This window comes from Salmo salar, chromosome 19, assembly GCF_965601325.2.
Source record: "Salmo salar chromosome 19, fSalSal1, whole genome shotgun sequence".
Lineage (NCBI taxonomy): Eukaryota > Metazoa > Chordata > Actinopteri > Salmoniformes > Salmonidae > Salmo > Salmo salar.
The window spans coordinates 31516639-31528969 of record NC_138309.1 but is presented as its reverse complement, the minus strand read 5'-3'; the positions used below and the strand labels follow the sequence as shown (position 1 = coordinate 31528969).

At 45.4% G+C, this 12331-nt stretch overlaps 1 protein-coding gene across 20 annotated transcripts in view; it reads right to left on the bottom strand.

Moving 5' to 3' along the window:
- Positions 1-12331, bottom strand: part of LOC106578665 (protein scribble homolog) — a 131124-nt gene that overhangs the window by 23317 nt on the left and 95476 nt on the right. For 12 of the 20 annotated variants that reach the window (XM_082965697.1, XM_014157721.3, XM_014157716.3 and 9 more), the window contains 12 exons: positions 9858-10130; positions 9232-9342; positions 8899-9075; positions 8626-8742; positions 8326-8514; positions 8100-8219; positions 7644-7700; positions 7264-7320; positions 6950-7030; positions 2423-2851; positions 648-719; positions 407-460 (listed from right to left, as the gene is read on the bottom strand). In XM_082965697.1, the coding sequence (XP_082821823.1) occupies positions 407-460; positions 648-719; positions 2423-2851; positions 6950-7030; positions 7264-7320; positions 7644-7700; positions 8100-8219; positions 8326-8514; positions 8626-8742; positions 8899-9075; positions 9232-9342; positions 9858-10130 (1737 nt within the window). The remainder of the gene's footprint in view (positions 1-406; positions 461-647; positions 720-2422; positions 2852-6949; positions 7031-7263; positions 7321-7643; positions 7701-8099; positions 8220-8325; positions 8515-8625; positions 8743-8898; positions 9076-9231; positions 9343-9857; positions 10131-12331) is intronic. The other 8 variants (XM_014157717.3, XM_045702207.2, XM_014157730.3 and 5 more) reach the window with 6 other exon arrangements.

Genomic DNA, 12331 nt, shown 5'->3' with positions numbered 1-12331 from the left:
ATTCTCAATGCAAAGCTCAGGGTTCATTACATATTCCAACAAAGCTAGAATTAAAAGTACAAATGATAAGTAGGGTCCTCAACAATCTCCAAAGCCAGAGTGTGCATCCCAAATGGCACCCTATTCCCCATGGGCCCTGGTTAAAGGTAGTGCACAATGAAGGGGGACTAGGGTGCCATTTGGGATGCACCTAGAATCTACTACCGCATGAAGTAGAGAAAGCATCAGTAATGAGGGGCCATGGCAAGCTCAGCAGTTGCATGTGTTTAAAAAAGTTACACTTGTAGTATAGCTCCGCTGTAGTACAACTCATTATAAACAGCTGACAATAGCAAAGGGCCAGACTCTACCGATTGTCGTCTATGGAAGCTGAGCAGACAAAGCCAGGCCAGAGCAGACCACTTACGAAGCGGGTCTCCCTGCCTGCACACAGGGACCTGGTGGAGGAATGAGCACTGGGCTAGGGAGGGATGTGAGGGAGGGAAGGAGGAAGAGGATGAACCAGCAGGTATGCTACATTTACCCTCTCTGAAGTGGATTATGTAAAAAGAGAACAGAAATAGGTGCTGTGAAAGCAGAGGTGTCAATGAGGAGACTTTAAAGGAGGATGTGAAAGGAGGGCTGTTGTTGGGGTGGGGTGGACATACCGGTTGTGTGCTCGGTGAGTAGGGGGCGTCTCTAATGGGACTGTCTGTCCTGGGGTGCTCAGTGGAGGGCGCCTGAGAATACACAGACAGAGAGAGCTTTAGCAGCTGTCCCAACTTCCCCCAACTCTACTCTCTGTGGAGTAAGCAGGTTATTATTATTGGTAAGGTTTCAAAATTCCAGATTTCCTGCTTATTCTGGAAATCTTCAGACTAAGATTTCTGGGAAACAGTGGGACTTTTGGGAAAGTTAACAGATTGTTGCTACCCTACTGGTGCAGCAAATAACAGTACACATGTAAAAGTAATTTTTGGACATGAATGCCAAAACATTCAGAAATTAAAGGTGCACAAAGTTGACCCATTTTGCATACCCCACCATACCATGTCTTCATCACTGGAAAATATAAACTGCTGCGATTGATACCGTTTAAAAGCTTACAAACAGGGTTGTTAAACTATTTCATAATTTCTGGAAAACAATGTTGCCCTTTAACATCGTACGTCAATTATCTAAATGTGTAAACTTCTTTTTTTAATATTCAAATTATTTAACATAATCTAAGGTTTTTTGTTGTGCCTGCCATCGGTTGAGACACAGCATGCTCTTGAATACAGGGTGGGTGTCATGTTTTGGCTGATAAGTGGGACTACATTTTAAATTTCAACTGTCAAATGGTACCACAAAGATGGTTGGCGGTCCACATGTCAGAGAATGCGGAACTTGAATGGGAATATCTGTTGAAATCATAGAAACAGAACAGACATGACCATTTAAGTAGACATTCGACGATGGGTGGACATCTTTGTGGTAGTAATTTGAAGTTACAATGTCAATACAATAAACAGTTCAATGGTGTACCAGCTAAATAGCAGTGGTATGAAGGGATAGGTCCAATCTATTCATTCCATTTCTATGATTGAAACGACACCCACCCTGTATTCAAGAACATGTTGTCTCAACTGATGGAGGGACCAACAACAAAAACCTTAGATTATGGAAAATAGGGTCTAAACTACAACATATGAGAATACAAAAAAATAACAGTTGACACGTTTGTAGATAATTGACGTTAACTAATAAAATAGTTTGACAACAGTTTGTAAGCTTTTAAATTATATCAACCTCAACCGTTTATCTTCTCCAGTGAGGAAGACATGGATCTCATGGTATTGTGTGGTATGCAAAATGGGTTCAATTTGAGCACATTTATTTTCTGAATGTTTTGGCATTCTTGTTCAAAAAGTCCCATTCTGATCACTTCTTCCATAGGAAAATATGTATGGACAGTTTTGTTTAAATCAAAAGGGATGCTGTCAAAAAAGTGATTGAATTCAAATGGATTTACCCCGGACTCATTCATAGCAAGAGATTTCTCCATCTCAATTCCAGCAGTCACATGCTCATGGTTATTTCTTTTCAAAGGGTTAGTGAAGGAGACATCCATCAAAATAGGTGACTTCACACATCTTGGTCATTCAAGTCATCCTGGCTGGCAGTGTTTGTGATTGGCAATGATTATGTCATACAAGCACACAAGTGTGTACCCTTTGCTACAGGGAGGAACTCAATGAAAATAAGGCAGATCAGGTTATAACCCTAACAGTTGTTACAATGGAAAAATCAAACACATAACATACATTCTCCCTTATAAAATCTTGGCTGAAACATTTTCTATTGGTGCACAGAAAAAAAAGGAACTGCTAATCCTACACCAGGCCACAGTGCCACACACCATGCTGGCTCAAACCCACACGCAGGCAGGCAGGCTGCTTGCCTTGCTGAATAACCAGGGCTGCAGTTTGCCCGCGCTCCCGTAGCCCACGGGAGGCCCTGATAGGATGCGCTCAGAGGGGAGGCACCCCTTGCCCTTGCGATTGGCCACTAGGAAGGGGTTCTCGGTGAAGTTGATTGGCTGGGAGTCCACCAGAACCACCTCCTCGTCTTCACCGGTAGGCAGGGCTTCTTGTCTAGCTGCTTCTTGATTGGAGGCGGTTATCAAGGGACTGGGAGAGTGCTGGGACATGTAGAGGGGCCCTGCCTCTGTGTTCATAATGGGGCAGGACTGAGGTAAAGCATGGGGGTCCACATGGAAGAGGGAGGTGGGGGGCTGCCCCAGGTCAAAACCCAGGGGCTCTAAGGTGAAAGAACATTGGGCCTGCATGGGGGCCTCCATGGGGGCAGTTGCACTGACAGAAGGAGATAACTGAGAGAGCGAGAGAGAGAAAAAAATGGGGAGAGAGAAAACTGAGGAACAAAAAACAGAATAGTAGGTGAAGTCCAGATATGTCCAGAAAGGGGGAAACTCTGAAATAACTACTTAGAAATTGGGAGCAACGAGTTGTGTGCATTCATGTGCTTTGAACTTGTTGAGAACGGCGAATGGCTAATGGCTAACAAGTTGTGTCAACCATAAACTAAAAGTAAAGCAATCATGCTACTTAGCAATTTATTGTATTCAAAAACTATAAAGTGTTTTTTATAAATAATGTTTTGTTGTTGCATCTATAATGCAGCACAAGCTACATAAAAAGAGATGGAGAGAGATCGCTACATGTTAAGAAATGGGAGACATACTGGAGGACAAGAGGATGGAGACAGATAAATACATAAGAGAGAAATAGGGAGCCGTGTGGAGAAGAGCTAAAATAGACACACAGACCCACAACACACACTGTCTGGCCAGATCAGAGCATATCACACATAAAACCCAAAGTACTGTCACCACCAGTTGCAAAACTTTCCCAAAATCTCCAGGTATTCCAGAAATTCCGGTTGGAGGATTCCCCGATTTCCTGCTTGTTCCCTCCTCCTGATTCAGAATTTCTGGAAAACCAAGGAATTTTGGGAAAGTTATCGAAATGTTTCAACCCTACACACATCTCAAATGCCTACCGTCCAGTTCGTACGCAAAACTTCTCTAACGTTGAAGGGATTTGAGTGTATAATGGAGGAGCAGAGCACACGTTCCTTTAATCTGTGAAGGAGGAGCTCGGCAGATCAATAAGTTGCAGGTGTAGTTACACGTGGTCTGCCGCTGCGAGGACGATCAGCTGTCCGTCCTGTAGCGCTGTCTTAGGCGTCTCACAGTACAGACATTGCAATTTATTGCCCTGGCCACATCTGCAGTCCTCATGCCTCCTTGCAGAATGCCTAAGGCACGTTTACGCAGATGAGCAGGGACCCTGGGCATCTTTCTTTTGGTGTTTTTTAGAGTCAGTAGAAAGGCCTCTTTAGTGTCCTAAGTTTTCATAACTGTGACCTTAATTGCCTACCGTCTGTAAGCTGTTAGTGTCTTAACGACCGTTCCACAGGTGCATGTTCATTAATTGTTTATGGTTCATTGAACAAGCATGGGAAACAGTGTTTAAACCCTTTACAGTGAAGATCTGTGAAGTTATTTGGACATTTACGAATTACCTTTGAAAGACAGATTCCTGAAAAAGGGACGTTTCTTTTTTTTGCTGAGTTTAGATTATGGTAATTCATCTTAACAGAACATGCAACTCCTGTAATGAAGTAGCTAATTAAACCTAATTTTCAAACATTTTCCAAAATGCAATTCGCGAGCGGTTTTCTTAAATGACAGAGATGAAAATCTGTTAGAAACTTAGAAAGAGGGGGAATCTAAAGATGAAACAACTAGGATGGGCTGCTAATATGACTAGGGTTGTGCCTTTGGCTTCTGGACAACGAAAGAAAGTTGATATGAAAAACAATAGAACAGGAGAGAGATGCTGGTTTCAATAGCATATGAGGAAGTCTTTATAAAATAATTGCCTCCACATTTCTATGGTGGGATTTTGCCTAGGCTACTTTGAAGCAAGGTCATTTTTATTTATTTTATTTGACCTTTAAGAACAAATTCTTATTTTCAATGACGGCCTAGGAACAGTGGGTTAACTGCCTTGTTCAGCGGCAGAACGACAGATTTTTACCTTGTCAGCTCGGGGATTTGATCTTGCAACCTTTCGGTTACTAGTCCAACGCTCTAACCACTAGGCTACCTGCCGCCCAAGGCATGCCTCATAATATATGAAGTAAAATGATCAGGTTTCAAACAATTAAGTAATTGTTTTCAAAATGCATACTGCCTCCAGCTCACATTGTAAAGTGGTGGGTGATGTGCTGATAGGCAACGATAGGCAGGCTATAAACTTACCAGTTGAGAAATAATAAATAAAGAGTAGCTCTGTTTTTAACATGTAATTGTGGTTACATTTGTTGCGCAATGACTGGGCATCAGCACATTACTCTCCAGCAGCAACGAGCTGAGAAGCTGCAGCAGCAACTCTAGCGTTGTCTGACAAGTGATATTCCCCTCAAAATAGGCGTGTGCGATAAATAACGAAAATACACACGCCCCAATTTCATAGCAAATTGTTTTGGCTGATAAGCATGACTGTCAAATGTATTTCCATCAACTGATATTTCCATCCGTGAATATACAGCATTATTTTGAAGTCAATTTGGCTGGCAACAATTTTATTTATCGGCTTTTCATTATTTATTTTTTAAGCCGTCAATTCCTGGCTAACGGAAATCCTGGTGGGGTGGTATGTGAACCAGTACCCTTTTGGCACAGGCTCAGAAGACTAGAGGACAGCTGGGCTAGGGCTGGAGGCCTGAGGGAGGAGGGGAGGTGCAAGAAAGACTATCAACATCCCAACAAGGTGAGACTAACTTTACCCAGACGGCCTGGGTGAAGGGTGGAGCCAAGTGTGGTTCATCACAACACACCCCTGCTTACCGCTCACTTCTCATGCCAAGAAGCATGTTTCTTCATATGACTAGCTACATACCTTAGATACTATGATACATACCATAACCAAACTTCAGCTGTCAGAATATCGCAGATAAACATTATGATACAAAAAAAAAAAACTATAGGCAGGGATGTACATCCAACATCTTTCGACGGGAAAAATCTCAGGGAGTCATGACAAGAACCACTGGTAATCTTTCTGGGTACACAGGTCATGGAACCCAGGGGTCCTCAATCTAACTAATGCATAGCCATAATGCAAGAACAGCTGCAGGCAATATATAGGTTAAGCGCTCCCAGAAAAGCCCCATGGCCTAGTACTAGAGTTTATAAGTCTAACCACTGTTGCATTAAGATCAAATAAATAGCTAAGAGAACACAAATAGCTCAAAATACAATAAAGTCCCCTACTACAAACTAAGCTAGGGAAAAAACTACAATACTGACACAAATTGTAGCCTCTCCTATACATGCATCTATGTAAGACCCTAAAACGGTGACAGGTATGAGAGCGGCCTAATGTCTTTATGTCAGCTCATAAATCCTTGGTAATTTACATCTTTAGCAAAAATGGCTGCTGTTCACACATGTAGCTAGACTATAGAATTGACACAATGACGGTAGAATACATTAATGAAGGAAGGAAACATGCAAGAAAGACAGAAGGGCCGAGCCCAGCCCAGCCCAGTTGCCCCCGTCTGGCGCTGTCCCTATACTCACTGTAGGCTGTTGGGACCAGGGGTGCAGTAGCTCCAAACTCTTCCAGGGACACTGACTGACTGATAGAGCCCACACATTGGAACACTCCCCCTCCCTCTCGCCTGCACCCCTCCCACTCCCCTCCTGAGTTTAAAATAACGGCCAGCTGTCCCCCTTACCCCCCTCCTCCAATCAGTCCAGCGACGTCGGTGCTTTTTACTGAAACAGGTAGCAACCATTTTGGCTGCATCATTTCTCTTCTATTTCCCTCCATCCAGCATTCCAGCTAATGATGTGAAAGACAGCCTTTAGTTTTTCTTTGTGTACTCACCCTTCGATGAATCTCAATTTGTTCTTTAAGCGATGTCTTCAAGCCAAGGTAGACGATCCATTAACATGGCGTGCATGATGATACAAATGGATCTTGTTTTGGAATGTAGCATCTCATCATATCACAGAAGTGAATGGAATGGTTCCATTCCATTGTAGAGGCAATCTATTCTTTGGGCCCAAGGTGTTGGTGAGGAAGGCAGGAGTCAGGGTTGTGGGGGGGGGGTCACATTCTCCCCCTGGCCTCCAGAGGCACCTGCTTGGCCTCCGCTCACAGAGGGTTTCCCGGGAGATCAACAGGGTGGATTCCACAGGGAGGTCTATTCTGGGCCCAAAGGGACCATTTCCAAGATAGTCAGCAGACAATTCCAGGCATTTCACAGCCTTAGTCAGGGTTCACAGGTCTTATAAGAGGTCTACTATAAGAGTTACCTCACATCATTTCACCATAATCATCAATGGGGGTTGTGTTGCCTTTCAAGTAAACTAATTCCTTTATTTCTTACTTACCCTGTTGACCTTCTGCAGAGCGGTGGTGGGCAGTGCGGCCAGCGTCCGGTAGTCCAGTTTCAGAGGCCCAGTGCCCAGGTTCTGAAGGAAAGGGGAAGAGGGTGGAGTGTCAGACATAGTGGGGAAAAACTACTTCCCTCTCAAACTACTCTCATGTGTCACTCTGTAAAGAAGCAACTTCATCATTACATAAATATGCATTGAAGCGCAACAGGTTGCAGAACATTTCAGAGGTTATAGTAAAATCCTCTGGACTGGAGCTGTCCACCTCTCTGACAGGGAGGACTCTGAGGCCCAGGGGGTATCGGTCTCACCTCGGTCTCCTCTTCTAGCAGGCGAGTATCCTCCTCACGCTCCAAGCGCATGCGCTCCTTCACAGAGACGGGGGAGGGGAGGAAAGAAGGGAGGACACCCAGCCACACAGATAATGAAAAATAGGGGATGAAATGAATGCAGGTGAAATGGGATAAAAGACAAACAAGATGGCGGAATGAAGTGGAGGTGGGTTGAAGGAGATTGATTGGTGTATGGACGACCCAGACATTATGAGGGAAGGGTGGGGGCAAGCAGAGAAAGGGTAGAAGAAAAGAGATAGAAAGGATAGAACCCACACACATTAGAAAAGTGCTCTGTTTATTTGCCACAGTAGCAGAAAAAGCATGCGAGGTAGGATTGGCTACGTAGTCTCACTCACCACCTTCTCCATCTCTTCTCTCTCCCACTGGGACGTCTCTCGCACCATCTCCACCTCCTAGGAAATAGACTTTAGGTCAAATGTTTCATATTAAAAGTCATCTACTCCGTTTTTCCCCTGTGTTTAGTATGTGTGTGTGAGTCTGTGTGTGTGTGTGTGTGTGTGTGTGTGTGTGTGTGTGTGTGTGTGTGTGTGTGAGAGAGAGAGTGAGTGAGTGAGTGAGTGTGTAGTTGAAACATATGCTTTTTTAATGTTTTTTTTCACTTTGCACATACAGCTTGTGTTATTCTTTCGAGCATGGATTAAATGAAGTGTATTTTTGCATCTCGGCCTCGTTGGGTTGAGCGCGAGTACCAACGTAATTCTACAGACAGGTTTTCCTCCCACACACCGGACACCATCCACTGAAGCCTGAGCGCAGACCCTCACACTGGCTTTGTGTCATAATATCCTCACCTTCTGTAGGATGTCCATCTCCTCGGGACTCAGGTCTCGGTCTATAGAGGAGATGCTCTCCATGCTGTTCTTACGCACGATGCCTGCTGCAAACGGGTTGGCAATGATGCCCGGTGACGCCTGAGATTAAACAAAAGCGCACAATTAACACGGCATCCGTTTTGGATCTGACTCTGTATCTAAGGGTGATTTCAACCCGGAATGGATGTTAATCAGTTCCCCTCACCTCTATAGCGGCAGCGTTGCCAGGGTCGAAGCCGTCACACACCAGCACGACCAGGGTGTCTCCCACGGCGCGGAGCACGCGTACAGCCTCCGTGTGGGTCATGCCCAGCAGGCTGTGGTTACTCACCTCCAAGATCCGCATGCCCACAAGCAGACGGCCATCCCTGGCCGCCGCACCGCTGGAGCTCACCTACAGGGGGTGATGCAGGGATGGGGAGTTAAGAGGAGTCAATATATCAAAGGTCGTCAATCATTGACCGTATTCCAAGGGGGATAGAATGACAAGGTGGGTTCCAGGTACCTTGGATATGAAAATGCCCTCATCGGTGGCGTCGAAGGGGTTGCCAGCGTGGCCCTTGGCACCGCCGCGGATGCTGATGCCCAGCTTTTCTCCAGGCTGCTTCTGGATCACTATCTCCTGTATTGGGACACAAAGATCAGGAGATGGGACTGGTTGGGGTGTGTGTGTGTGTGTGTGTGTGTGTGTGTGTGTGTGTGTGTGTGTGCGTGCATGTATGTAGGTCTACTGTGTAGGCCTATTTCCGTGTACACATGTGTGTTCAAGAGACGTCACCTCCATCCCGGGAGGCGAGGGGTCCCTGCGCACCAGCATGCGGATCTCCTGCTTGTTGGAGAGCAGGGCTCTAACAGCCTCCTGGTGGGTGGCGTGGCGCAGGTCGATGGTGTTCACCTCCAGTATCCTGTCCCCCACCCGCAGCCCACTCTGACACGCCAAGCCATGGGGGATCACCTAGCACAGGCAAGCGAGGGTGAAATACACAAACCCGGGAAAATGAGAGAGAGGGAGTGAGTGCGACCGAGAGAGACAAAGCGCGACAGAGAGATGAAGCCTTTTGAATGAGAAAGAGCGAAAGAGAACGAGAGAGAGAGAGAGCAAGAGAGAAACCTTAGAGATGAAGACACCAGGCTCGTTGATGCCGAACGGGTGACTGGCGTGATCACTGCCTCCCACGATGCTCAGTCCCAGGGGGCCGCCCGCTTTCACCAACGCCACTTCCTGTCAGGAGAGGAAGTGAAGCTACAGTGTTGTTTCATTTGAGGGACATGGTTCTACGATATGGGCTCTACAAATACAGTATCAGGAGACATGAGAGGAATTCAGGAAAACATCAGTGTCCCAACAGGCAAAAACACTCAATCTTTAAGTCAATAACTTCTATTAGACAAGGAACACAAGCTATCCATGGATCTACTATATCTACTTGAAGACAGGTATGAGATAAGACATTGGCCTAAGCTCTTCGTCAATGGAACAGACTCCAGGTCTTGCTGCATTTCACTGGGCCCAACTACACCATCCTACCATAATAAACCTATGTCAGGACTAAGCATTCGTACCTTGCACCATCTTTTCTTGAGCTGTAGAGCATTCCAGATAAAAGCCAAATGTAAAGGCATTAACACTAAAGTTAATCTGAAGCTTGAATGCTCCATCATGGTAACTTACCACTATCCCCATAACATAGTACTATACCATTTTTCCACCCACTTCCTTCCCTCCCTTCGTCTCACCTCGATGGGGTATTCGTCCCCCAGCGGCTGGCTCAGGTGGTTCCCGTGGGGCAAGAGGCTCGAGTCATCATTGCCCTCTTCCTGGTCGGGTGAGTCAGAGGGCTCTGGAGGTGGGGGGGAGTGGGCGCGGGCACGGGACAGGCCCGGGGAGCCCCCTGCGGTGCCCGGCTCGGCCTGGTCACGCTCCACCAGGAGAACAATGGTGGGAGAGGTGCCGGTAAGCAGCGCTACTGCCTGGTCATGCCTGGCCTCTGTCATGTCTACACCATTGATCTGGATCGAACGGCACAACCAATGAGGGCAGGCGTCAGTAGGCTGACTGACTAACCACAGCGTGCGACACTCAGGACTAGAGGTTCAGTGAGGGCAGAGAGCAATGTGTTCAGGGGTTGGAACCGGTTCAGGGAACACAACAGAAAACCGGAAAAATAAATGACATTTTTTGAAGAACAGAACCAAGAACGAAAGTGATATATACTGTTCTGGAAAATAACTTATTTTAAAAGCACAGGTTAATAACTTTATTTTACATTCCAGGCATATTGTCCAGTGTGCCAAAAATAATAAAAAATACACAAAAAAAGCCCTCACTGTCACTCAAACTTATTTCAACGTCTACCTGCCAGCTGAAAATCTTTGCCAGTATGTGTGTGTGTGCGTGCGTGTGTAGGCTACCCTGCCTCCCCCCCTCCCTCCGAAGCATGCATAGTCTACTGTAGCTACTGACGTTACAGCCGTGATTAATAAATTAGGGAGAGATTTTTAATTAGAGAACAATGGATTCACTTTTTATATGCTAGTTAAGGATAGTAGTTATCAAGTTTCACATTGGGATTTATTAACTACAAAAAGGTAAGACGTGTTTTCATTTTGGTGTTGCTAGCTTGTTAGCTAGCTCTGGTCTAGCTCTCGATAACTGTAGGCAGTATTATGTGTAATGTAATGGAACTGAGAGTCATGATCAAGGGCTAGCTCTGGTCCAACGGTAGTTAAGCAAACACTAAAGTTCAAAGACATTCAAAGTTCCTTCATAGAAGTCGCTCCTCTGTGGATATAATTCTGTGGGCCTAATATAGATAACGCATGTCATAACAACAAAGATGCCCAGTGCTCTCCTCAATTTCAGTTTCAAGTCGCACCCTCCACTACACTTGTCTGTCAAATGCATGTACATGGCTTACCCGCTCCATAGCAAGCTGCTCTATTCCATTTGTGAACAAATTTAAGCTAAATAAAAATTTAAAAAACATTCAGAGGCTTTAAAAGGAACAGAAAGAAACAATATAAACCATTACTTATTTTTGGTTAGAACCGCTTCATAACTTTATTTTGCTGTTTGAAATAGTAGGACGGAATTAAATAAATAATGCTTCTGTTTAGAACAAAACGATTGGGAAATCATTTTGGTTCCAACCCCTGGTTTAGACTCATATCATTATTGTTTAGACGCACATCACGTTGCTATAAAGCTGTATATTATTACTATAATAAAATAACTGTCTCAATCATTGCTCAATATAGTACATTGAGACGTACAGCGAGTGAGTGAGTGAGTGAGTGAGTGAGTGAGTGAGTGAGTGAGTGAGTGAGTGAGTGATATCTGAAGAGACCAGGAGCCAATACCCATACAGAAGAAGGGAGGCAGGCGGACATGGGAGGAGAAGGAAAGAGGAGCAGAGGGCAAGCTAGCAAGGAGCTTCTTCAGGAACTTCTTTATGTTAAGCCTTTCTCCAATGTTCCAATCTCAAAGCAGCCTGTCAATGCAATAAACTATACTGTATTTTGGACGTTGGCCAATCTGACTTATGTTTACGCTATCCGTTTGCGATTGCTCACTGAAAATACAGAGAGCAACGTCATGTGATGACTGCCAAAGAACGGGCTGATCTTGAGTCAGCAAACAGAGTTATCAATACTTCCTACAAGGCAAGATACAGCTCCAGCCTCAGTGCTGATCCTAGACCTAGCTCTTGACCAATACACATTTTAAACTATTCTATTACTTTAGAGGGCATCTGAGGATGGACTGCAGTCTGTAAACCTTCCTAAAGTGTAGAACGAGGTCCTGATACCGCTGAGGAGTGAGGGACAAAAAAAAAAACGGGCTATGTGATTGGTCCTCTTGTCCGAGAGACAAACAGACGCCAGCACTGACCATACAGTACCGGCTCTTACCATTGGCTGATGAGCTTACTGCGGCTGCTGCTATGGTAATACATGCGGTTACCACAGAGGCTCCGCCCACACACCCACACCACCGAGCAGGCAAGGAGACACATTGAGCATTAGTTGCCATGCAGGGAGAGGGAGAGCAGGTTCACAGAGAGGGAGAGAGAGCGCGCACGAGAGAGAGAGACAGAGCGCGAGGGAGAGGAGAGAGAACGAAAGCGCAAGAGAGAAACTGAGAGACCAGACAGGAACAGAATCATTCAGGAAGCCATTTTATGATTTCCCTCACATAGGAGAAGGGGGAA